Below are 25332 nucleotides of genomic sequence, written 5' to 3'. Positions count from 1 at the left end.
CAAACGTTTTACTACGGTCCTCCATGTTTATTATCTTTTTAATCAAGGAAAGAATTTATCACACGACAGAGTATCAAACTGATTTTAAAAACTAACTCACTTTCAATAAAAACTGTTCCACCTTCAATCATACTTAATAGAATTAAATTACTCATTCCCTTTCAATCTTGATCTCACAAAAATTTTTCTTCTCTGCATATTATTGTTATCTTTTTGACAAATAGAAATAGAAACTTCACGAAATCAACAGTCACGTCAAACGTCGACCCACTTGAACAGATTATGCTAGGCAAAGAAGATAGAACATGACCGAAGAACAAAGACAACAATACCTAGCTAGAAGACGTGCAAGTTATCAGGAGATGATTCGATATGGAAAACAAATTACCATACCAACTGATACAACTCCAATTCTAAACACTGGTGGAGGTACCGATTAACTACAAACATAGGGATAGCCAGATTGACTACAATTAAACAAATGGCCAGAGCTACCACCTATCATCAATTTGCTACAGGTAACACGATAACTAAATTTAAATTTCTTTGTTATAAATTGAATTAGTTCTTAATAATTATATTTTACTTTTCAAAAATACAGAAATGGAAGCACATGACAATAGAACTGCCACAGATAACAGAAATCAAAATAACATACACAAAATTAAACAAATTAATATTACTATACATGGTTTAGTATCCAAAATATATATCACGAAATTATACATATACTGCAGTGTCTTTCTTAATCAAACAACACATCAATCATATATCAAGTTATAAAGTTAATATTAAAAATTTGGTATCCAACTTTTTCAAACATCATTCATCTTTAAAAATAATTTAAAAAAAAATTAATGGTCAAAATAATAATAATAATATTTTTTTAATATATTTCATTTTCATCTTACAATATAATATATAACGTAATATATAATATTTATATATTTATATTTATATTAAAAAAGAATAAAAAAATAATGTCATGTAAGACTAACAACAAAAACAAAAAGTACTCTTATATTAAAGTTTATGATAATAATTTCATAATCAATAATAAAATTTATATATTAAAGTAATGAATTAATATAACATTAAATTTTTTAACAACATGTTAATTTAATTTTTTTAAATTCTTTATGTTCTCATATTTAGAGCTTTGGTAATAATATATATTTCTAAAAAATTAAAAATAAAATTAGGATATATTTTACTTACATACAAATATAACTGTTAAAAAATTACAAGAACTATCTATACCAATATATAATAGGAATACACATGTTTATTATCCCATTCTTTTTTTCTCTTTTGTTCCTATTTCTTTTTTATTAAAAAATGGGTTTCGCACGAAAGAATTTAGAAACTGAACCACTTCTAATAAAGAAAACTAACACTACGTACTCCGAATACATGATATTTTGAAATTAAATTTATTAATTATATTTTTATCTTTGATTTTTTATGATATTTTTTAAAAATTATTAAAATATAAATAATTAATATAAATAACGTTATACTATAATCATAATAATGATGTAAATAAAATTACGTCAACAAAATATTAATTATTTATTATTTTTATTAGTATTTTTCATACATAATAGCTCATAATACAATAGTATATAACTGATCAATATATCATTATAGTAGAATAACTAATAGTATATAAAATATAATTATTTTATTAACAGTTATTTCAATGGGACAATAGTATTTAAATTATAAAGAAAAATAAATCATTAACTAAAGTCATTGGAATAATTAAATCTACAACACATAATTTACATATTTTTTATGTCCAATATTTATTTTTTTTAAAAGCTACATATAAAAGTGTACTCATTAATCAAATCTGTACCAATATATAATATAATGAACTATACATAATGGTTAAAAAAATTACAAGAGCTATTATTTTTTATCCCCCGTGATTAAAAAAGTACTGCATAAATAAAGATTAATTCCTTTTATTATAAAGATTAATTCCTTTTATTATTAACGTAAACACAAAAAAAATAAATTAAAAAAATAAATTAAAATATCTCAAACATTAATGGACGAGATTCAAACCTTTGAAAAAAAATACTATAAAATACTATAAGAGAAATATAGAAAAAACTATTTGTATTATAATAAAGAAATATAGATCAATTCTAAAATAATTAAAGTTACCGATATTTTATTTCACGCAATCAAAGTTGACTAATATTATGATAACTAATTATTCTCTTATGAGTTTAATTTATGCTTATTTTCTATATCTACTTCTACTTAATATACTAAAACTGGGTTTTCTCCTAACTAATGGAAGTGAGGTGTCGATTCCTCATGAATCCATTTTTCCGCCAAAATAAATACACTATTTTCTCTTTTAAGTTTATTTTATAAAAATGTCTTTATTATAATTATACTATAATTAGCATTTACGTAATAATGCATAATTATACTAATTTAGGAAAATATCTTTATTATAGTTATATAAAATCAATATTTAATGCATTATTAAACTACTTATCAATTACCAATCGAAAATATTTTTAATAATAATAATAATAATAATAATAATAATAATAATAATAAGGGTTAAGTACTGAAATCGTCCCTAAGGTCTGGGGTGAAAATCAAAATCGTCCCCGACCTTTTTTTGTTATTAAAATAATCCTCAACGTTACAAAACGTTATAAAATCGTCCTTTTCCACTTCAATTTTATTTTTTTACCATATTTCCCTTCATTATTAATAAAAATAATCAAAAATAATATTAAAAAATTAAAACAACCCCCCACCCCCCCTCCCACCCCTCAACCCTCCCCCCTCCACCCTCCCCTCCCTCACTCCCTCCTGCCTCCCCCCTCCCTCCTCCCTCACCCTCCAGTAATTCCCTCAGCCCACTCCCTCACCCCCCACCCCTCAACCCTCACCCCTCCCGCCTCCCCCTCCCTCACCCTCCCGTAACCCTTCAGCCCACCCCCTCACCCCCACCCCTCAACCCTCCCCCCTCCCTCACCCCCTCACCCCTACCCCTCAACCTTCACCCCTCACCCCTCCCGCCTTCCCCCTCCCTCACCCTCCAGTAACCCCCTCAGCCCACTCCCTCAACCCTCACCCCTCCCGCCTCCCCCTCCCTCACCCTCCCGTAATCCTTCAGCCCACCCCTCACCCCCATCCCTCATCCCTCATCCCTCACCCATCACCCCATCTACCCAATCACCCCACAAAATAAATTAACAGCAAATCAGAAGCAGAAGAAGCATAACAATTTCAATAATCACATCAATTTCAATAAACAATAATTCAATAATCATCAACTACCATTTTAGTTTTCAGATCCAAAAGTTCAATAATCATCAAGTTACAATTTCAGAAGCAGAAGTTCAAGCAGAGCAGAGGAAGAAGCAGAAGTTCAATAATCATCAATCATGTATATGTTCTTCAAAAATTAAAAAAACAAAAAACAAAAATAGGAAGAACGAAGGGCGGCGGCGGGTTGGACGCAGGGGCGGCGACGGCGGGTTGGACGCAGGGGCGGCGACAGTGGAGTGAGGGGGTGAGGAGGTGAAGGAGTGAGGGAGTGGGATCTGATGAAGAGAGTGAGGGAGTGAGGGAGGTTTGGGGTGAGGGGGTGAGGGAGTGAGGGAGGGGGTTTGGGGTGGAGGGAGAGACGAAGAGATCTGGGTGGGTGGGGGTGGGGTTTTATTTTTTTTAATATTATTTTTATTAATAGTTAAGGGTAATTTGGTCCAAAAAATAGAAAAGGACGATTTTATAACGTTTTGTAACGTTGAGGATGATTTTAATAACAAAAAAAGGTCGGGGACGATTTTGATTTTCACCCCAAACCTTAGGGACGATTTCAGTACTTAACCCTAATAATAATAATAATAATAATAATAATAATAATAATAATAGACGAACAATCATGGTTACACATTCCCTAATAAAAGGAAACACATTCGTGGTTACAATCATGTTTTTTCATTCACTTCGTGCGGTGTACACATAGACGAACAATTAGCTACAGCAAGTCATGGTATATATACATTCCGTGCTCAATGATTAATGTACCACAGTATATGAGGATTTCATCCGGATCAAGGGGCACGGCCACGCTTCTTGCAACTGTATATATACGATATTGAGCACGAGTTACAAAATAGAATGCTGGAGAACACACAACTGCATGAAAGTTTGATTTTGAAGCTACAACACTTGTTGCACCGATATAATCCTTTTATCCATGTATTCCGCCAGCTTGCACAATGACTAGATGTGCAAGAGTGTAGTTTGGTGATCAGAGAGCAACCTGCTAATCAACCACAATACAGTCTCCCAACTGCTTCACAAGTAGCAGCCATAATAATCAGTGATGACATTGAAACAATGGTGCGCGGACGAGATATTAAGGTTCAAACTCATGCTGGTAACCTCAGAAGGATTCAGGAGTTTGTTGGGTATTACGATCCACTATAATATCCTCTTCTTTTTCCATTTGGAACCCATGGATGGGATATAAATACTCGAACACAACGTGAAAACAAAGTATCATGCCGGACATATTATAGCTATATGCTCCAGGTACAAGCTCCTATATTTGCTACATCATTTATAGACTTCTGTAGATGATAGTTTGTACCAATACATCATTTCACAATTTATAACAATATTCTATAATCCTCGATATTTGTAGATCCGCCCCAATGATCACTCAACAGTTTTGCAAGCAGGGCGACTTCTTCAACAATATGTTGTTGACAACTATGTGAAAATGGAAACAAGAAAGTTAAGATGAGTTCGACAAAGACAAAAGGAACTTCGAGCTGAACTGTATCAAGGCTTACAAGATGCTTTGCACACAGGAGAGAATAATGCAGGTAATTATTCAATTTAATGGCCACACGATTGATCATTATGTGTTCCCGAATTTAAACTTTAAAACTAATAATACTTTTCTCTAAAATTTATTTTAGAAAATGTTGGCAGAAGAACGATATTACCATCGTCGTTCATGGGTAGTCGTCGAGACATGACTCAACGGTACGAGGATGGAATGGCTATTATTCTTAAAGAAGGAAAACCGGATATCTTTCTAACTATGACATGCAATCCATCATGGTCAGAAATAGCTTCGGAACTCAGTCCTACTCAAACTCCACAGGATCGTCTGGATCTAACAACTAGGATTTTCAGAGCCAAGTTCGAACAATTAAAGCAGGATGTTATTACCAAAGGTGTATTAGGAAAGGTGAAAAGTTATATTTATATCACCGAGTTTCAGAAAAGAGGATTACCACACGTACATATGTTGCTAATCTTATAAAACAATAACAAGTTGAGTGATCCTGACCAATATGATAGTTTGGTCCGAGCGGAAATACCATGTAAAGAAATAGAACCACACTTACATGAGGCAGTGCTAAGGCATATGGTCCATGGTCCTTGCGGAACACTAAATCAATCTTCACTGTGCATGAAGAATGGCCAATGTAAACGCAACTACCCAAAAGAGTTCGTACCAGAGACACGACGAGGTGATGACTCATATCCTCAATATAGGAGGCGATTTGATACTCCAATCCCTATCAACCAAAATGTCACAATTGACAATAGATGGGTGGTTCCGTACAACCCTTGGCTACTACTGAAGTATGATTGCCATATCAATATAGAGATATGTAGCAGTATCAAGAGCATAAAATATCTATACAAGTATTGCTATAAGGGACCAGACCGTGTGGCAATGGAGGTTCATAGAAGTTCTCATTATGATGAGGTGCAACAGTTTATTGATGCAAGATGGATTGCCACTCCAGAGGCATGCTGGAGGATATTTCGATTCAACCTTTACCGAATGTACCCATCAGTTGAAAGGTTGCAAGTTCATTTGCCAAATCAACATCAAGTGAGCTTTTATGAGCACCAAACTATTTCTAAAATAGTTAATAATGACTATTTCTCAAGAACAATGCTCACTGAATTCTTTGCACTTAATCGGGCCGATGACCAACAATCTAGGCATCTTTTGTACAGGAAAATCCCAAAATATTACAGTTGGCACAGCAAGGAAAAGGAATAGCGTCGACGCAGTCACAAAAGAGAGCTATCGATCAGATCTATACCGTTTCGCCAACAGAAGGTAAAAAATTCTATTTGCGTATTCTGTTGTCAAATGTAAGAGGCCCAATTGGTTGGGATGATTTGCTAACAGTCGATGGTGTCCAATATTCGTCCTTTAAGCAATCCGCTCAGCATCGAGGACTGTTGGAGAGTGATAGTAGTATAAGATCATGTTTGGTTGAGGCATCCATTTTAAGAATGCCATGTGCTTTAAGAAGGTTGTTTGCCACCATTTTAATTTTTTGTGAGCCAACAGATGTAAGAAGTCTGTGGGACGAGTTTCTTTCATGTATGGTGGATGATTACGCATCAACAAGCACTACAACCTGCAATGGGTTAACAAATCATTTGCTAAGGGATTTAAATGACATCCTCCTACAGCATGGAAAACATATTGCACAATACGATTTACCAGCTCTAACCGCGGACAACGATAATGACAACTTCATGCCTAGAATTATTCAAGAAGAAATGTCCATCGAAGTTCCTCAAGAAGACCTGTGTTCTATAGAAAGATTGAATCATGACCAGTCTGCAGCTTTCAGGTGCATTATGAATACAGTTGATCGAAGAGAAAGTGGAGTGTTCTTCGTTGATGGACCAGGAGGAGCAGGTAAGACATTTCTTTACAGAGCTATAATTGCAGACTTAAGAAGTAAAGGGCATATTGTCTTGGTAACTGCGTCCTCAGGAATAGCTGCAACTTTACTGCCTGGTGGTCGAACAGGTCATTCTAGATTTAAGATTCCAATCAACGCAGAGCAATCATCCACGTTCAATATAAGTAAACAATCTGATCTCGCAAAACTGATTAGGCAGACGACAGCGATAATTTGGGATGAAGCGCCAATGGCTAATAAAGAGACAATGGAATCATTGGACCGCACATTGCGAGACATCTTAGAAAACAGTAATCCTTTTGGAGGGAAGGTGATGGTTATGGGAGGGGATTTTCGCCAAGTACTAGCTGTTGTGCCGAAAGGAAGTAAGTCGCAAATGATTTCAGCTTCTATTGTTAAATCACATTTATGGGCATTCACCAAAATTCTCCACTTGTGACAAAATATGCGATCTCTTAATGATCATGATTTTGCGAAGTATCTTATGCGCATAGGGGATGGGATTGAGCCTACCATATGTGAAGACTTGGTACAAATAGAAGCACACATGGCAATACCATGGGAAGGTGAGGCATCATTACACAAATTAATAGAAGAAACTTTTCCAAATTTGCAATCTCATGGGTGGGATGCATCTTATATGGTGGAGAGAGCGATATTTACACCCAAGAATCATGATGTGCAACAGCTTAATGATATAGTCATCAACCATTTTCGGGGAGACGAACGAATTTTAGCATCCTTTGATGAAGTAGAAGGAGATACAAATAATCTGTATCAACAAGAATATCTTAACTCGATCTCCACAGGTGGATTGCCACCTCATATGTTGAAGGTAAAAAAAGGTGCTCCTCTGATGTTACTAAGAAACATAGATCCTAAGGCAGGCTTATGCAATGGCACAAGGCTACTGTGTCGAGGAACTTTTCAAAACATGTTAGACGTGGAAATCTTAACGGGCCATCACTCTGGAAAAAGAGCTTTTCTGCCTCGGATAAAACACAAAACAACTGAAAACTCAGGATTACCCTTTGTGCTTATTAGAAAGCAATTTCCTGTAAGATTGAGTTTTGCCTTAACGATAAATAAATCACAAGGGCAAACTATCCCTAAGGTAGGGATCTATCTCCCTAAACATGTGTTCAGCCATGGTCAATTATACGTTGCTCTATCTCGAAGTGTTTCTCAGTCAACCACAAAAATCTTAGTCAAAGAAGGAACAGTAGATGGGAAAAGGGGACAATTCACAAAGAATGTGGTGTTCAAAAAAATTTTGTTACCTGCACCTTAGGTAATTTATGTGCTTGGCAAATATGTGAGCCTTTTTACAAGTATAATCCGTGTATTATGTAATTTTATCATTACAATATCAACATTAGAATAGATAGTTTTGTTCACTAATTTCAACAACTAACGACTAAGATTTTTAACAGATAAATTGATATCAAGAGAGCTCATCAATATATTCAAAGAGATAAGCGAAAGGAACTGGAACCTCTACTTTACCGAACAGGTATGCACCAACTACGATTTACATAAATTATAAAAATTAATAAACATAGATCCTTAAAATATATCATTATTGGTTTTTTAAAAAATTATAGTTTGCAATGTTTATATTTACTTTGAAAAAAATTCCAAAATTTGATTTCTTTAAATGTTGCTATTAATTTTATAATTTTAGCAATAAAATTATAAAAATTAAAATTTTAAAACCAATAAAAAGTAGAGGTATGTCTTATTTGGGATGTATCATTACTTAATTCCAAAGTTATATATAAAACACTACTGAAATATATTGTGATGCATATATGTAATAAATTACAAGAAACAGGATTCCAATTATTATGGAGTACATGGAAGGATGAACAATCAATTGCATCAATGAGACCAATCGACAATAAAGTAAGGATTACAGCATTAATGACAGGGACAACTGCATTGATGATACATATTTTTGTTTTAGTGTTATTGATCAAACGTGAAATTGACTCAGGTTCATCCAATCAAAATTTATTCTATTGGTTGGGAAGGTATAGTTAAAGCAGACAAAACTCAATAATGAAAGATGGTAAAAAGAGAAATATTAGATCAAAAAAATAAAAGGTAATGCAATAAACTTTTATTACATAATAAATATTTCTGTCTATTTCGTCCTATAAACCAATTATGTTAAACCTTTAACTCTTTTTTTTCAGCCATGAACTTAGAAGAACACAACTAACTCATTTCGATACAGAACAATATCATTGCAGGTAATTGTTATTAAAAAAATTCCTAACAAAAAAAGATGTAATATCATTTAATTTATATTTTGTCAATGATAAACAAAGATTAATGTCATTTCTTTTGTCCTTTCAGAAAGTTCAATGCAAAACAAGATATCACAATTCTACAGGTTTTAATTGAATTCTTCTCTATAATAGGCAATCAATTTAATTGAATAAACCTGAAGCGTTTATATGTTTTTTTATGGTAAACAAAATCTGACAGTTTTTCAAGATGCAAGAAGTTATTGACAAGGAGATGTATGATGAATTACGAAGGATTTTTTCCAGGTACACAATCTTTATATTCTCCTAATTTTTTCATTAATACTCTTATAGTTTGATATTTAAAAACAAAATTTATAAGCATATTCATTTCTTCTATCCTTCCACTATTTGTAGGAAACTGAAGGCCTCTTCAGATTCAGAATCATATTTTGGCCTACCACTTAAAAAAGAAAAAGACAAACATGAATATCTATGATATTTAGGCAAAAATAATCTTTTGTAAATAACTAACATGCATTTGGGTTTATAGATATACTATTTTTAAATTAGGATAACATTTTTGCCGTTATTTCTTGAACTATACCTTTTTCTGATAATATATACATATATCTTTATTGTGTGCTTTTATAATTTAGCATTTTAATAAAGATTTTTTTTATAATAATTTTACTCTGAACAAAATATCATATAAATAATGCTACGTTAATTTTAAAATGATGAAAAAAATACTTATCTGACAAATTTAAAGGGTAAATGATATATTAACACCAACATTAAAATATGATATAAATAAGATCACGTCAATAATAAAATTAAAAAAAGATCATCTAATAAATTTAAAGAATGAATAATATATTTTAAAAATAAAATTAATTTCTTCGGAACAATAGAAAAGCGGCTGAACAGGCACGTTAGTGCGTGTTGAGCCGCTAGTATAAATAATAAAATTTATGAATGATTCGATACTACAAATATAATAGAGTTACAAGAGAGAAATAATGTAAGGATAATTCTTGCGTAAATTAGGCCTTCTATAATAAGTAGTAATGTGCGTATTCATAGGTCAGCATTCGGCAACACATGAGAGTACATCTTCATGAAAGCTTGTTTGTTACTCTTCATGAAAGCTTGTTTGATATATTAATTAATGAATTAATAGCTTAGGAGTATAACAACACATATAAGTAAAACTTCGTGGCAGCGAAGAGAGGTAGTTTAGTGTAGCCCCAGAGAAAGGGATGATAGTAAATAATATGGAACACAATGAAATTAATTAAAAACAATTTTATTTTGTTTGGTTAGAATTCACGCATGCAACTAACAAGACTAGAAGATGGATGCAGAAGATAGGAAGAGTACATTTTCCGCCATAATTACTTGAGATCACATGTGTTGGTGAAACGTGTGCACTTCTTCAACTGTGCTAACACAAACTTTTTTTTATTAATAGTTTAAGAGTATAACAATACATAGAAGTAAAACTTCGTGCCAGCGAAGAGAGATAGTTTAGTGTAGCCTCCATAAAAAGGGACCATAATAATTAACAAAGCACATAATGAAATTAATTAAAAACAACTCTATTTTGTTTGGTTAGAATTCACGCATGTAGCTATCAAGACAAAAGGATGGATGCAGAAGACAGGGAGAGGAAGAGCACATTTTCTGTCACGATTACTTGGGATAACATGTGTTGGTGAAACGTGTGCACTTCTCAGCGCTAACACAAATTTCTTTTTGTTAACAGTGACTACGTGTCTTCAACTCATTATTTTGCTCTTATTGTATTTTATGAAGTATATAACCAAAGGTGTGTTTAACAAATGCGTTGGAGAGGATAAAATATGTTTAAATTTTTTGAATACTATTTCTTGGTATTTGGTAAATTATTTTTGCTTTAAACGCAAATATAATTTTGCATCCTAAAAGCACATTTATTTGAAGTAAGAAGTTGTAACTTCTGCTTTTTCTTAACATGCGTATTATTTTTATTACTTTCTTTCATAGTATAAGAATTTTCATATTTGTTTCAAGTCATTCCAAATATTTTTTTTTCATATTTTGATTTTTTATTAAATTTTTTATTATAATATTATTATAATATGAATTATTGATTTTATTAAAAAAGACAAAGTAAATAAAAATTGATCATACAAAATAATAGAGTATAAATAATAATTTTTTTGAATGATTTGCTACTACAAAAATAATAGTTACAAGAGGAAAATAATGTAAGGGTAATTCTTGCGTAAATTAGGCCTTCTATAATAAGTAGTATTGTGCGTATTCATATGTCAGCATTCAACAACACATGAGAGTACTTCTTCATGAAAGCTTGTTTGATATATTATTAAAGAAGTAATAGCTTAGGAGTATAACAACACATATAAGTGAAACTTCGTGGCAGCGAAGAGAGGTAGCTTAGTGTAGCCCCATAGAAAGGGATGATAGTAAATAATATAGAACACAATAAAATTAATTAAAAACAATTTTATTTTGTTTGGTTAGAATTCAAGCATACAGCTAGCAAGACAAAAATATGGACACAGAAGACAGGAAGAGTATATTTTCCGCCATAGTTACTTGAGATCACATGTGTTGGTGAAACGTGTGCACTTCTTCAGCTGTGCTAACACAAACTTCTTTTCATTAATAGCTTAAGGGTATAACAACACATATAAGTAAAATTTCGTAGCAGCGAAGAGAGGTAGCTTAGTGTAGCCTCCATAAAAAGGGACCATAGTAAATAACATAGCACACAATGAAATTAATTAAAAATAACTCTATTTTGTTTAGTTAGAATTCACCCATGTAGCTAACAAGACAAGAGGATGGATGCAAAAGACAGGGAGAGGGAGAGCACATTTTCTTCCACGATTACTTAGGATCACATGTGCTGGTGAAACGTGTGCACCTATGCTAACATAAACTTCTTTTCGTTAATAGTGAATACGTGTCTTCCACTCATTATTTTGCTCTTATCGTATTTTATGAAGTATATAACTAAAGGTGTGTTTGACAAATGCGTTGGAGAGGATAAAAATATGATTAAATTTTTTGAACCCTATTTGTTGGTATTTGGTAAATTATTTTTGCCCTAATCGCAAATGTAATTTTGCATCCTAAAAGCACGTTTACTTGAAATAAGTTGTAACTTCTGCTTTCTCTTAACATGCGTATTATTTTTAGTACTTTCTTTCATATTATAAGAATTTTCATATTTGTTTCACGTCATTTCAAATATCTTATTTTTATTATTTTTAATATTTTTTTCGTATTTTGATTTTTATTAAATTTTTTATTATAATTTTATTATAATATAAATTATTAATTTTATTAAAAAAGACAAAATAAATAAAAAATCGATCATACGTAATAATAGAGTATAAATAATAAAATTTATAAGTGATTCGCTACTACAAAAATGATAGAGTTACAAGAGGAAAATAATGTAAAGGTAATTCTTGCGTAAATTAGGCCTTTTATGATAAGTAGTAGTGTGTGTATTCATAGGTCAGCATTCGGCAACACATGAGAGTACTTCTTCATGAAAGCTTGTTTGATATATTAATTAATGAATTAATAGCTCAAGGAGTATAAGAATACATATGAGTGAAACATCGTGGCAGCAAAGAGAGTTAGCTTAGTGTATCCCCATAGAAAGGGATGATAGTAAATAATATAGAACACAATGAAATTAATTAAAAACAAGTTTATTTTGTTTGGTTAGAATTTACGCATGCAGCTAGCGAGATCAGAAGATGGACACAGAAGACAGGAAGAGCACATTTTCCGCCATAATTACTTGAGATCACATGTGTTGGTGAAACGTGTGCATTTCTTCAGCTGTGCTAACACAAACTTTTTTTCATTAATAACTTAAGAGTATAACAACACATATAATTAAAACTTCATGGCAGCGAAGAGAGGTAGCTTAGTGTAGCCTCCATAAAAAGGGACCATAGTAAATAACAAAGCACACAATGAAATTAATTAAAAACAACTCTATTTTATTTGCTTAAAATTCATGCATGTAGGTAATGTTAGAAACAAGAGACGGAGAGAGTAATCTGAAAAGTGTATTATTGAGTTGTATGGAATGATACAATATAGAAGGGTATTTATATATGCTAAGAGAATCGTAACAGTAAAAACATAATATTCTATAATAAATATTCCAATATACTAATTGATCCTAGTTATATTCTAACATCCCCCTCAAACTCAAGTGACAACTTGAGTTTGAAACTTATTTAAAACAAAAATAAAGAGAAAAAAACACTACATAAACTCGCTAAAACGAGTGCAGACAGAACTGCCGGAAGAAAGTGCAGATGAAACTGCCGCTTATCTGAAGGAAGCGCAGACGGAACTGCCACTAGTAAGCGCAAATAGAGTTGTCGCTTGTCTGAAGGAAGCGCAGACGGAACTGCCGCTATCTGAAGGAAGTGCAGACAGAATTGCCGGAAAGAAAGGCAGACGGAACTGCCACAAGGAAATATAGACGAAACGCAGACGGAACTGCCACGAGAAAAACGCAGACAGAACTGCCACAAGAGAACACAAATGAAACTGCCACGAGAGAACACAGATGGAACTGCCACGAGGGAACGCAGACGAAACTGCCACAAGAGAACGCAGATGGAACTGCCGAAAGAGAGCGAAAACTATATGATTTCTTCATGAGAATAGGTAAGTAGCGGATGACAATGGTGTTTGATCATTCGACTTGAAAAAATATAAGACAGAGAAAATAGGCTAATCGGCGAGGTAAAAAAGCATCAAAGAAGTAACAAAAGGGAAAGAAGAATGGTATAGAAAATAAAATGCAAAAACTACTGTAATTTCACCGCAAAAAAAACAATCTATCCTCTTCAAGGAGGATACCATGGCTCGGATACCATGTTAGAAACAAAAGACTAAACTGAAAAAATGATGGTATATTATTGAGTTGTGTCTAAGTTGTCTATTCAACTTGTCTAGAATGATACAATATAAAGGGTATTTATATATGCTAAGAGAATCGTAATAATAAAAACGTAATATTCTATAATAAATATTCCGATATACTAATTGATCCTAATTATATTCTAACAGCTAACAAGACAAGAGGATGGATGCAGAAGACAGCGAGAGGGAGAGCACATTTTCTCTTGGGATCACATGTGTTGGTAAAACGTGTGCAGTTCTCGGCTGTGCTAACACAAACTTCTTTTGTCTTCCACTCATTATTTTGCTCTTATTGTATTTTATGAAGTATATAACTAAAGGCGTGTTTAACAAATGCGTTGGAGAGAATAAAAATATGTTTAAATTTTTTGAACCCTATTTGTTGGTATTTGGTAAATTATTTTTGCTCTAAACTTAAATGTAATTTTGCATCCTAAAAGAACGTTTACTTGAAGTAAGAAGTTGTAACTTCTGCTTTCTCTTAACATGCGTATTATTTTTAGTATTTTCTGTCATACTATAAGAATTTTCATATTTGTTTCAAGTCATTTCAAATATCTTTTTTTTATTGTTTCTAATATTTTTTTTATATTTTGATTTTTTATTAAATTTTTTTATTATAATTTTATTATAATATAAACTATTGATTTTATTAAAAAAAAGTAATTAAAAAATTGATCATACATAACAATGGAGTATAAATAATAAAATTTATGAATGATTCGCTACTACAAAAATAATAAAGTTACAAGACGGAAATAATGTAAGGGTAATTCTTGCGTAAATTTAGCCTTCTATAATAAGTAGTAGTGTGCATATTTATAGGTCAGCATTCAGCAACACATGAGAGTACTTCTTCATGAAAGCTTATTTGTTACTGTTCATGAAAGCTTGTTTGATATATTAATTAATGAATTAATAGCTTAGGAGTATAACGACACATATAAGTGAAACTCGTGGCAGCGAAGAGAGGTAGCTTAGTGTAGCCTGATAAAAAAGGGATAATAGTAAATAATATATAACACAATGAAATTAATTAAAAAAAAAATATTTTGTTTAGTTAGAATTCACGCATGCAGCTAGCAAGACCAGAAGATGGATGCAGAACACAGGAAGAGCACATTTTCTGCCATAATTACTTGAAATCACATGTGTTGGTGAAACGTGTGCACTTCTTCAACTGCGCTAACATAAACTTCTTTTCATTAATAGTTTAAGAGTAACAACACATATAAGTAAAACTTCGTGACAGCGAAGAGAGGTAGCTTAGTGTAGCTTCCATAAAAAGGGACCATAGAAAATAACATAGCACACAATGAAATTAATTAAAAATAACTCTATTTTGTTTGGTTAGAATTCACTCATGTAGCTAACAAAACAAGAGGATGGATGCAGAAGACAGGGAGAGGGAGAGCACATTTTCTGCCACGATTACTTGAGATCACATGTGTTGGTGAAACGTGTGTTAGGAAATTATTTTAATTTTCTAATTTGTTTGTAGGCAATACATATATTAATTATAATCACAAATTATGCTATTTCAAATTAAATGACTTATATAAAGGTAATCTCATTTATTGTTATAAATGCTAAATTGAATAAGTCATTATTACTTTTGATTTGGAATTAAATGTGAATAAGATGGTTCCTTAGATAATTATCTTTTGGATTTTAGATATATTATCTTTTGGACTTTAGATACTATTTTATTTGGGTTTTAGGGTTTAATGGGTGCCATGCTCAAATATAAATAGGTTTTCAGGGTTTTGGTCCCCAATATACCAAAGCCGCCTTTGTTACTCTTTCCCCATCAAAAGAGTTGCAATTCATCCGCCTAGGAATATAGAAGGCCTTGGTTGAGGAAGATCGAAAGAACCACAAGACTGAGTCTTTCCATCAATTTCTAATTTCTACGAGTAAAGGTACGCTTCCGCATTATGATATATTTTTGGTGATTCAATATGGATGATCTGGATTATTGAAATTAATTTATTCCAACAAATAGTATCAGAGCCATCCATAATTTAATCATCGAAAATATTTTATTTTTATTTTGGATCAGTATATGCGTATGTATGCATCGTCTATGTTCATGGTTACTGTACAACAGAATTATAAATCATGTCTTCTGTAATTCTTTATTACTGTCACACACATAATACATTTAATTTTAATATATATGTTTTGTGTGTGCGTCGTATGTAATTGTTTCTGTTGCACAAACGCACAGGTCAATATTCTTTTGTGCTAATGCCGTAATTGCAATTTTATATATATATATATATATATATATATATATATATATATTATCATTATTTGGTTTTATATTAAGGTATATATATACACTTTATATGAGACTGATTTGGCATTTAGCTTACATAATAAACAAATGTTTTATTCTAAAGCATTAATAGAACATTATTAAATTATAATTTTCTCATATTTAATTATATGTACCATTAATTTGGTATAAAATTGATTAATTATCTTTTCAAGATATAAGGATTAATATGTATATGTCATTTATGTAAATATTAATTGATCCAAAAGGAGATTTATATTCGGCCAAGTTATGTGTACATATCAATAAAAAAAATTAATTGTTACATAAAAAAATAGTAACAATTTGGATTATTATACCCATCTATTTTATAAAGATTTAGTTTTGGAATAAATTCATTGAACATTATGCTGCCAAAGTAGTCTCTTTTGTGAAAATTGATTTATTTAAAACATTAGGAATATGGTGTTATGTAATTCATGCGAATATTGGTCGGCCCAAAGGAAGGTCTATATTTGGCCGAATTATATACACATATTAATAGTAAATACATGTTTGGGTAACAAATTAAGAATAAAGTAATGCTTATTATTTATGTGGACAATAATCGGCCCAAAGGAAGTTTATTGTTTGGCCAAATAATAAGCATTAAATACTTTTGTTTATTTTCTATTAATTATGCAGTCAACAATCGGCCCAAAGGAAGGTTATTGTTTGGCCAATTAATAGAAAATATATGCGGTAATAAATAGGTTGCGAAGTTTAAGTCTCCATGTGCGTATTAAGTCAGTCCAAAGAAAGGCTTCATGTGTGACAAGAATTTTGACAATATTTGATTACTGCAATGAGAGTATCACTTACAGTTAATTTTTCTATCCAAAGATTAAAAATTAATATTATTCTAGATATCTCAATATGAATTTTTTTCCCATTATTTAACTAATATTTATTGTATGTTTATTTGTTCTAATCCAGAAACTATGGCTTTAGCTACCAATGTTTCTGCACAAATTAGTAGTATTCCTATGCTGAATGGTTTAAACTTTAAAGTTTGAAAGGATACCGTGGAGATTGTCCTCGATTGTATGGATTTAGACATAGCTCTTCGAGAGGAGAAACCCACTTCCACTCTGGAAAACCTCAATGAGGTTAAAATAGAGAAGTGGGAGAGATCCAATCGAATGAGCATTATGATCATGAAACGCTCAATTCCTGAGGCGTTTCGAGGCTCAATTACTGAGGATAAAGATGCCAAATAGTTCCTAAAGGATGTTGAAAAATTCTTTACTAAGAATGAAAAGGCGGAGACAAGTAGTCTTTTGAGCAAACTTGTCTCCATGAGGTATAAAGGTAAAGGGAACATAAGAGAGTACATTATAGAAATGTCTCATCTTGCTTCAAAATTGAAAGCAATAAAGTTATAGTTATCTAAAGATTTAATTGTACATTTCATTTTGATTTCCTTTCCTGCACACTTTGGGCAATTCAAAGTGAGTTATAACACTCTGAAGGACACTTGATCCTTAAATGAGCTTATATCTCACTGTGTGCAAGAAGAAGATAGGCTACAGCAAGATAAGATTGAAAGTGCTCACATGGCTTCATCTTCTTAGTATAAAAGAAAGCGTGATACTACTGCGGATGTGCCTTCTCAGCAGAAAAAGGCTAAGAAACAGGATTAATTTTCAACTTGTTTCTTCTGTAAGAAGGTGGGATACATGAAGAAGGATTGTATCAAATATGCCACCTGGCGTGTAAATAAGGGTATAATTCTTACTTTTGTTTGTTCTGAGAATAGTTTAAGTTATGCACCTGTTGATACTTGGTGGGTAGATTCTGCTGCTACTACTCATGTAAGTGTTACTATGCAGGGTTGCCTGTGGAGCCGACCACCAAGTGATGCTGAAAGATACATTTGTGTGGCAGATAGCAATATAGTTGTAGTCGAAGCTATAGGAACCTTTAGATTATGTTCCACGAGTGGATTTTACTTGGATTTATTAGAGACATTTTATGTACCGTCATTTAGACGGAATTTGGTTTATGTTTCTCGTTTGGATAAATCAGGTTATTTTTGTTCGTTCGGAGACAATAAAGTCAGTCTCTTCTATAATTCAAATAATATTTGCTCTGGTCATTTGGTAGATAATCTATATAGGCTTGACTTAAATTCCTATAATAATGAAATACTGCAAACGGGTACAAAACGAAAACTAAATGAGAATTCAGCATCACTATGTCACAAATGCCTAGGTCACATCTCTAAACAGAGATTTCAGAGGCTCGTATCGGATGAAATTCTTGGACCCCTAAATTTGGCAAACTTTGAAGTCTGCATTGAGTGCATAAAGGGGAAAGGACAAACGAAAGGAAATTAGGTGCCAAGAGAGCTAAAGACGTCTTAGAACTGATACATACCGATATATGTGGCCCATTTCCTACTGTCTCTTGGAATGGACAACGGTACTTTATTACATTCATAGATGATTACTCTCGTTACGTGTATCTATATTTAATTCATGAAAAGTCCCAAGCCTTGGATATTTTCAAGTGTTTCAAAGCTGAAGTTGAACTTCAACTTGGAAAGAAAATTAAAGCTGTCAAATCTTATCGTGGTGGTGAATACTACGGAAGATATGATGGTTCAGGTGAGCAACGTTCTGGGCCTTTTTCTCTTTTCCTAGAGAAGTGTGGTATTGTTCCGTAATACACCATGCCAGGCAAACCTAGCATGAATGGTGTTGCAGAGTGAAGGAACCGAACTCTTAAAGACATGGTGAGAAGTATGATTAGTCATTCTTCCTTGCCTGAATCACTCTGGGGAGAAGGCTTAACGACCGCAGTGTACATCCTTAATAGGGTGCCAAGCAAAACAGTTAACAAAACCCCATATGAAATTTGGACTGGGAAAGGCCCAGTATAAAGTATTTGCATATTTGGAGATGTCCAGCTGAGGCGCGACCTTATAGGCCGCATGAATAAAAATTGGACTCAAGGACGATTAGTTGCTACTTTGTTGGTTATGCTGAGCGTTCATGGGGGTACAAGTTTTACAATCCTACATCAAGGTCTATTTTTGAAACGGGAAATGCAAGATTTCTTGAGGATGTTGAGTTTGAGGGGAAGGAAATATTAGGAATGTTGCTTTTGATGAGGATTCTGTAACTGATAATAATAATAAGGTCTTTGTACCTATTATTGTTCAAGATACAGTTATAGTACAAGAGCACAATAAGAATCCTATTATAGATCCAGTTACAGTACAAGAGAACAATGAGAATATTGTTGTTGCTTAAGATACTGCTACAGCACAGGAAAATAATGAGAATCCTCCTCAACCTCAATCTATACAGCAAGCTCAATAACTCAAGAAGTACCATTATACCGCAAGTTCAGTGGGAGTAAATACTTTCTTTGGTCTTATATGTTGATGACATTCTACTTGCCAGTAGCGATATAGGCTTGTTGCATGAAACTAAGAAATTTCTATCGAACAAATTCGAAATAAAAGATCTTGGTGATGCATCTTTTGTATTAGGAATCGAGATACTAAGAGATCGCTCTCAAGGTATTCTTGGATTATCACAAAAGAACTATATCGACAAGATTTTAAGTAGATATGGCATGGAAGTTGTAGACCAATGGACACACCCGTAGCTAAAAGAGACAAGTTCAGTCTCAAAACAATGCCCTAAAAATGATCTTGAGAGGACAGCAATGCATGATAAACCTTATGCATCAACACTAGGGAGCTTAATGTATACTCAAGTCTATATACGTCCCGATATATCATTTATAGTGGGAGTGTTGGATAAATACTTGAGCAATCCAGGCATGAATCATTGGATAGCTGTTTAACGCGTAACGTGTTATTTAAAGAGAACAAAGGATTACATGCTTACTTATCGGAGATAAGAAAATTTGGAGATCATTAGGTACTCTGATTTCGATTTCATGGCATATGGTTGCGAAACTCTGTCACTGAGTTTCATATAGTAGATGACATTGAAAGGCCGTTAAAGATATTCTGTGACAATAAGTCAGCAGTATTATACTCCAACAATAATAAGAGCTTGACAAAATCAAAGCATATAGACATCAAGTTCTTAGTTGTCAATGAGAAAATTCAAGAAAAACAGATTTCCATAGAACATATAGGAACAGAGTATATGCTAGCAGACCTATTAACCAAGGGATTGATCCCTAAAGTCTTTCATGAGCACACTGCTCGGATGAGTGTCAATATTTGTGATGTCTTGGTTTAGTGGGAATTTATGCTATATGTCCTATGACAGATATTGAGTTATTTTTCTGCAGAATTAAGTTGATGGTTTATTTCATATTTTGTGAAATGTTCATTTTGCAGAACTTGTTTTGCGTTTGATCTCAATAAAGTTTTAAAGTTTGACCAGTTGGAAATAGACATGCATGAAATCACTTGGCATATAATTTCCATATTGCTCATCCAAATTTGATCTATGTCGTTAAGTATATTAGAATGGTGATTGCCGTGGTTTAGTCACGACATTAATGTGATAAAAGCTGCGGTAGTTCCATATCTAATGTATGAGACGGACCAGATTGTTAAAGTAATGAGAGAAATAGCATTCAGATTCGCGCATAAAGTTTATAAGATGTGATTATGTCAAGAAAGAATATATGTATAGCCCAAGTGGGAGATTGTTAGGAAATTATTTTAATTTCCTAATTTGTTTGTGGGAAATATATATATTAATTATAATCACAAATTATGCTATTTCAAATTAAATGACTTATATAAAGGTGATCTCATTTATTGTTATAAATGCTAAATTGAATAAGTCATTATTACTTTTGATTTGGAATTAAATGAGAATAAAATCGGATATTATCTTTTGTTCCTTAGATAATTATATTTTAGATTTTAGATATATTATCTTTTGGACTTTAGATACTATTTTATTTGGGTTTTAGGGTTTAATGGGTGTCATGATCAAATATAAATAAGCCTTCAGTGTTTCGGTCCCCAATATACCAAAGCCACCTTTGTTACTCTTTCCCCATCAAAAGAGTTGTAATTCAGCCACCTAGGAATACAGAAGGCTTTGATTAAGGAAGATCGAAAGAACCACAAGACTGAGTCTTTCCATCAATTTCTAATTTCTACGAGTAAAGGTACGCTTCCGCATTATGATATATTTTTGGTGATTCAATATGGATGATCTGGGTTATTGAAATTAATTTATTCCAACAACGTGTCCACTTCTCTACTGTGCTAACACAAATTTCTTTTCGTTAACACTGAATACGTGTCTTCCACTCATTATTTTGCTCTTATTGTATTTTATGAAGTATATAACTAAAGGTGTGTTTGACAAATGCATTGGAGAGGATAAAAATATGTTTAAATTTTTTTAACCCTATTTGTTGGTATTTGGTAAATTATTTTTGCTCTAAATGCAATTGTAATTTTGCATCCTAAAAGCACGTTTACTTGAAGTAAAAAATTGTAATTTCTGCTTTCTCTTAACATGCGTATTATTTTTAGTACTTTCTTTTATATTATAAGAATTTTCATATTTGTTTCAAGTCATTTCAAATATCTTATTTTCTATTATTTTTAATATTTTTTTTGTGTTTTGATTTTTTATTAATTTTTTTATTATAATTTTATTATAATATGAATTATTGATTTTATTAAAAAAGACAAAGTATATAAAAAATTGATCATACATAACAATAGAGTATAAATAACAAAATTTATGAATGATTCGCGACTACAAAAATAATAAAGTTACAAGAGGAAAATAATGTAAGGGTAATTCTTGCGTATATTAGGTCTTCTATAATAAGTAGTAGTGTGCGTATTCATAGGTCAGCATTCGGCAACACATGAGAGTACTTCTTCATGAAAGCTTGTTTGTTACTCTTTATGAAAGCTTGTTTGATATATTAATTAATGAATTAATAGCTTAGGAGTATAACAACACATATGAGTGAAACTTCGTGGCAGCGAAGAGAGGTAGCTTAGTGTAGCCCCATAGAAAGGGATGATAGTAAATAATATAGAATATAATAAAATTAATTAAAAATAATTTTATTTTGTTTGGTTAGAATTCACACATGCAGCTAGCAAGACCAGAAGATGGATGCCGAAGACAGGAAGAGCACATTTTCCGCCATAATTACTTGAGATCACATGGTGAAACGTGTGCACTTCTTCAGCTGTGCTAACACAAACTTCTTTTCATTAATAGCTTAAGAGTATAACAACACATATAAATAAAACTTCGTGGCAGCAAAGAGAGGTAGCTTAGTGTAGCCTCCATAAAAAGGGACCATAGTAAACAACATAGCACACAACGAAATTAATTAAAAATAACTCTATTTTGTTTGGTTAGAATTCATGCATGTAGCTAACAAGTCAAGAGGATAGATGCATAAGACAGGGAGAGAGAACATATTTTCTGCCACGATTACTTGGGATCACATGTGTTGATGAAACGTGTGCACTTCTCAGCTGTGATAACACAAACTTCTTTTTGTTAACAGTGAATACGTGTCTTCCACTCATTATTTTGCTCTTATTGTATTTTATGAAGTATATAAAGGTGTGTTTCACAAATACGTTAGAGATGATAAAAATATGTTTAAATTTTTTGAACCCTATTTGTTGGTATTTGGTGAATTATTTTTGCTCTAAACGCAATTGTAATTTTGCATCCTAAAAGCACGTTTACTTGAAATAAGCTTTCTCTTAACTATTATTTTTAGTACTTTCTTTCGTATTATAAGAATTTTCATATTTGTTTCAAGTCATTTCAAATATTTTTTTTATTATTTTTAATATTTTTTTCATATTTTGATTTTTTATTAAATTTTTTATTATAATTTTATTATAATATAAATTATTGGTTTTATTAAAAAAGACAAAGTAAATAAAAAATTGATCATACATAACAATAGAGTATAAATAATAAAATTTTTGAATGATTCGCTACTACAAAAATAATAGAGTTATAAGAGAGAAATAATGTAAGGGTAATTCTTGCATAAATTAGGCCTTTTATAATAGGTAGTAGTGTGTATTCATAGGTCAGCATTCGGCAACACATGAGAGTACTTCTTCATGAAAGCTTATTTGTTATTCTTCATTAAAGCTTGTTTGTTATATTAATTAATGAATTAATAGCTTAGGAGTATAACAACACATATGAGTGAAACTTCGTGGCAGGGAAGAGAGGTAGCTTAGTGTAGCCCCATAGAAAGGGATGATAGTAAATAATATATAATACAATGAAATTAATTAAAACTAATTTTATTTTGTTTAGTTAGAATTTACACATGCAGCTAGTAAGACAAGAGGATGGATGCAGAAGACAGGGAGAGAGGGAAAGCACATTTTCTGCCGCGATTTCTTGGGATCACATGTGTTAGTGAAACTTGTGCACTTCTTAGCTGTGCTAACACAAACTTCTTTTCATTAATAGTGAATACGCATCTTCCACTCATTATTGCTCTTATTATATTTTATAGAATATACAATTAAAGGTGTGTTTGGCAAACGTGTTGGAGAAGATAAAAATACGTTTATGAGGATAAAAAAGTATGTTTAAGTTCTTTAAACACTATTTTTTTGGTATTTTGTAATTTTTTTTGCTCTAAACGCAAATGTGATTTTACATCCTAAAAGAACATTCACTTGAAGTAAGAAGTTGTAACTTCTGTGTTCTCTTAACATGCATACAATTTTTAGTTTTCTTTAAATTTTCAGATTTGTTTTAAGTCATTTCAAATATTTTAATTTTTTTATCATTTTTAATACTTTCTTTCATATTTAGATTTTTTTATTAAATTTTTTATTGTAATTTTGTTATAATATGAATTATTGATCTTATTAGAGAGGACAAAGTAAATAAAAAATTGATCATACATAACAATAGAGTAAAAGTAATAAAATTTTACTATCCAAAATAATATTAAATAAAAGAATAGTGAGAGTACTAAAAAATGATAGAATATTTTTTTGTTTGACATTGTAAAATTTATTATTTTAAAATTTATTATTCTAACTTCAAGAAGAGATTTTTAAAACTCAAACTAAAGCGTTCATGATGTGTAATTGACGGCAGGATAACATTGAATCACTTTTACAAACGTTAGGGATAGAAATAGGATGATTTAAACGTTAGGGACACAAATAGGATTTACCCCAAACGTTTGGGACAAAAATGATACTTTACTCTTTTTTATAATATGTGTTATTATTCCTATTAAAAATGATAAATTAAATAAAAAATTAACCATAAATAATAATAAAAGTATAATTAGTAAAAAGTTAGAATCCAAAACAATAATAGAAACAAGATTATTAAGAGTATTTAAAAAGAGTAGTAAAATATATTATTTTATATGTTATTTTTAATTTAATAAATAAATATTAATTTTTATTATAAAAAGAATACTTAAAAAATTATTAATTTTTTTATGTTATTTTTAATTTAATAAATAAATATTAATTTTTATTATAATAGAAAAAAATTATAACATATTAAAATAGAGTACTATCAAAAATACTATATAAAAAATATACTAAAAGAAGTATAAAAAAGATTAAATATACTTAAAAAAATAACATTATAATTTAATATTATGTTTTTTTAGTAATTAATTAATTATTTCTAAAAGTGATTTTAACTAATATTATCCAAATAATATTCATTTTATCAAAATCAATTTTTGTATAAAATTATCAAACATAAATTATGTTGGTACAAACCACTTCTACCCAAAATTAATTCTACAAAATCACTTTTATTCAAACTCTAGTTTAACAAACGGTAATCCAAACACACACTAAAATGATACTCAAAAATTTCTAGTGGCGACAAAAATAATTTTAAAAGACGCGAAAGACAAAAAAACCTCTTAAAGAATTTTAAAATTTGACAAAAATATCCAAATTTAAAATCGTAACGTCAGAACGGAAAATGTTATCTGACACATTGAAAAAAATACGTATTTTTATAAGTAGTGATTGATTTATGGTTGATTTTTTTATATAAGATAGCACTGATAAATAATCATGATATATAGATCCAAAAAATAGAAT

At 31.3% G+C, this 25332-nt stretch overlaps 1 protein-coding gene across 1 annotated transcript; it reads left to right on the top strand.

The window, feature by feature from the left end:
* Window positions 1-305: 305 nt before the first annotated feature.
* Window positions 306-13514, top strand: LOC112722035 (uncharacterized). Its single transcript, XM_029289987.1, has 7 exons — window positions 306-429; window positions 4860-4874; window positions 4971-5245; window positions 5477-5902; window positions 6016-7102; window positions 7232-7572; window positions 13320-13514. The coding sequence occupies exons 1-7, from the start codon at window positions 306-308 to the stop codon at window positions 13512-13514; spliced, it is 2463 nt and encodes an 820-aa protein (XP_029145820.1).
* Window positions 13515-25332: the final 11818 nt, after the last annotated feature.

Source organism: Arachis hypogaea, chromosome 11, assembly GCF_003086295.3.
Source record: "Arachis hypogaea cultivar Tifrunner chromosome 11, arahy.Tifrunner.gnm2.J5K5, whole genome shotgun sequence".
In the NCBI taxonomy this organism is placed as follows: domain Eukaryota; kingdom Viridiplantae; phylum Streptophyta; class Magnoliopsida; order Fabales; family Fabaceae; genus Arachis; species Arachis hypogaea.
Note: the sequence above shows the minus strand (reverse complement) of the source record. Positions and strands in the feature narration are given on the sequence as shown.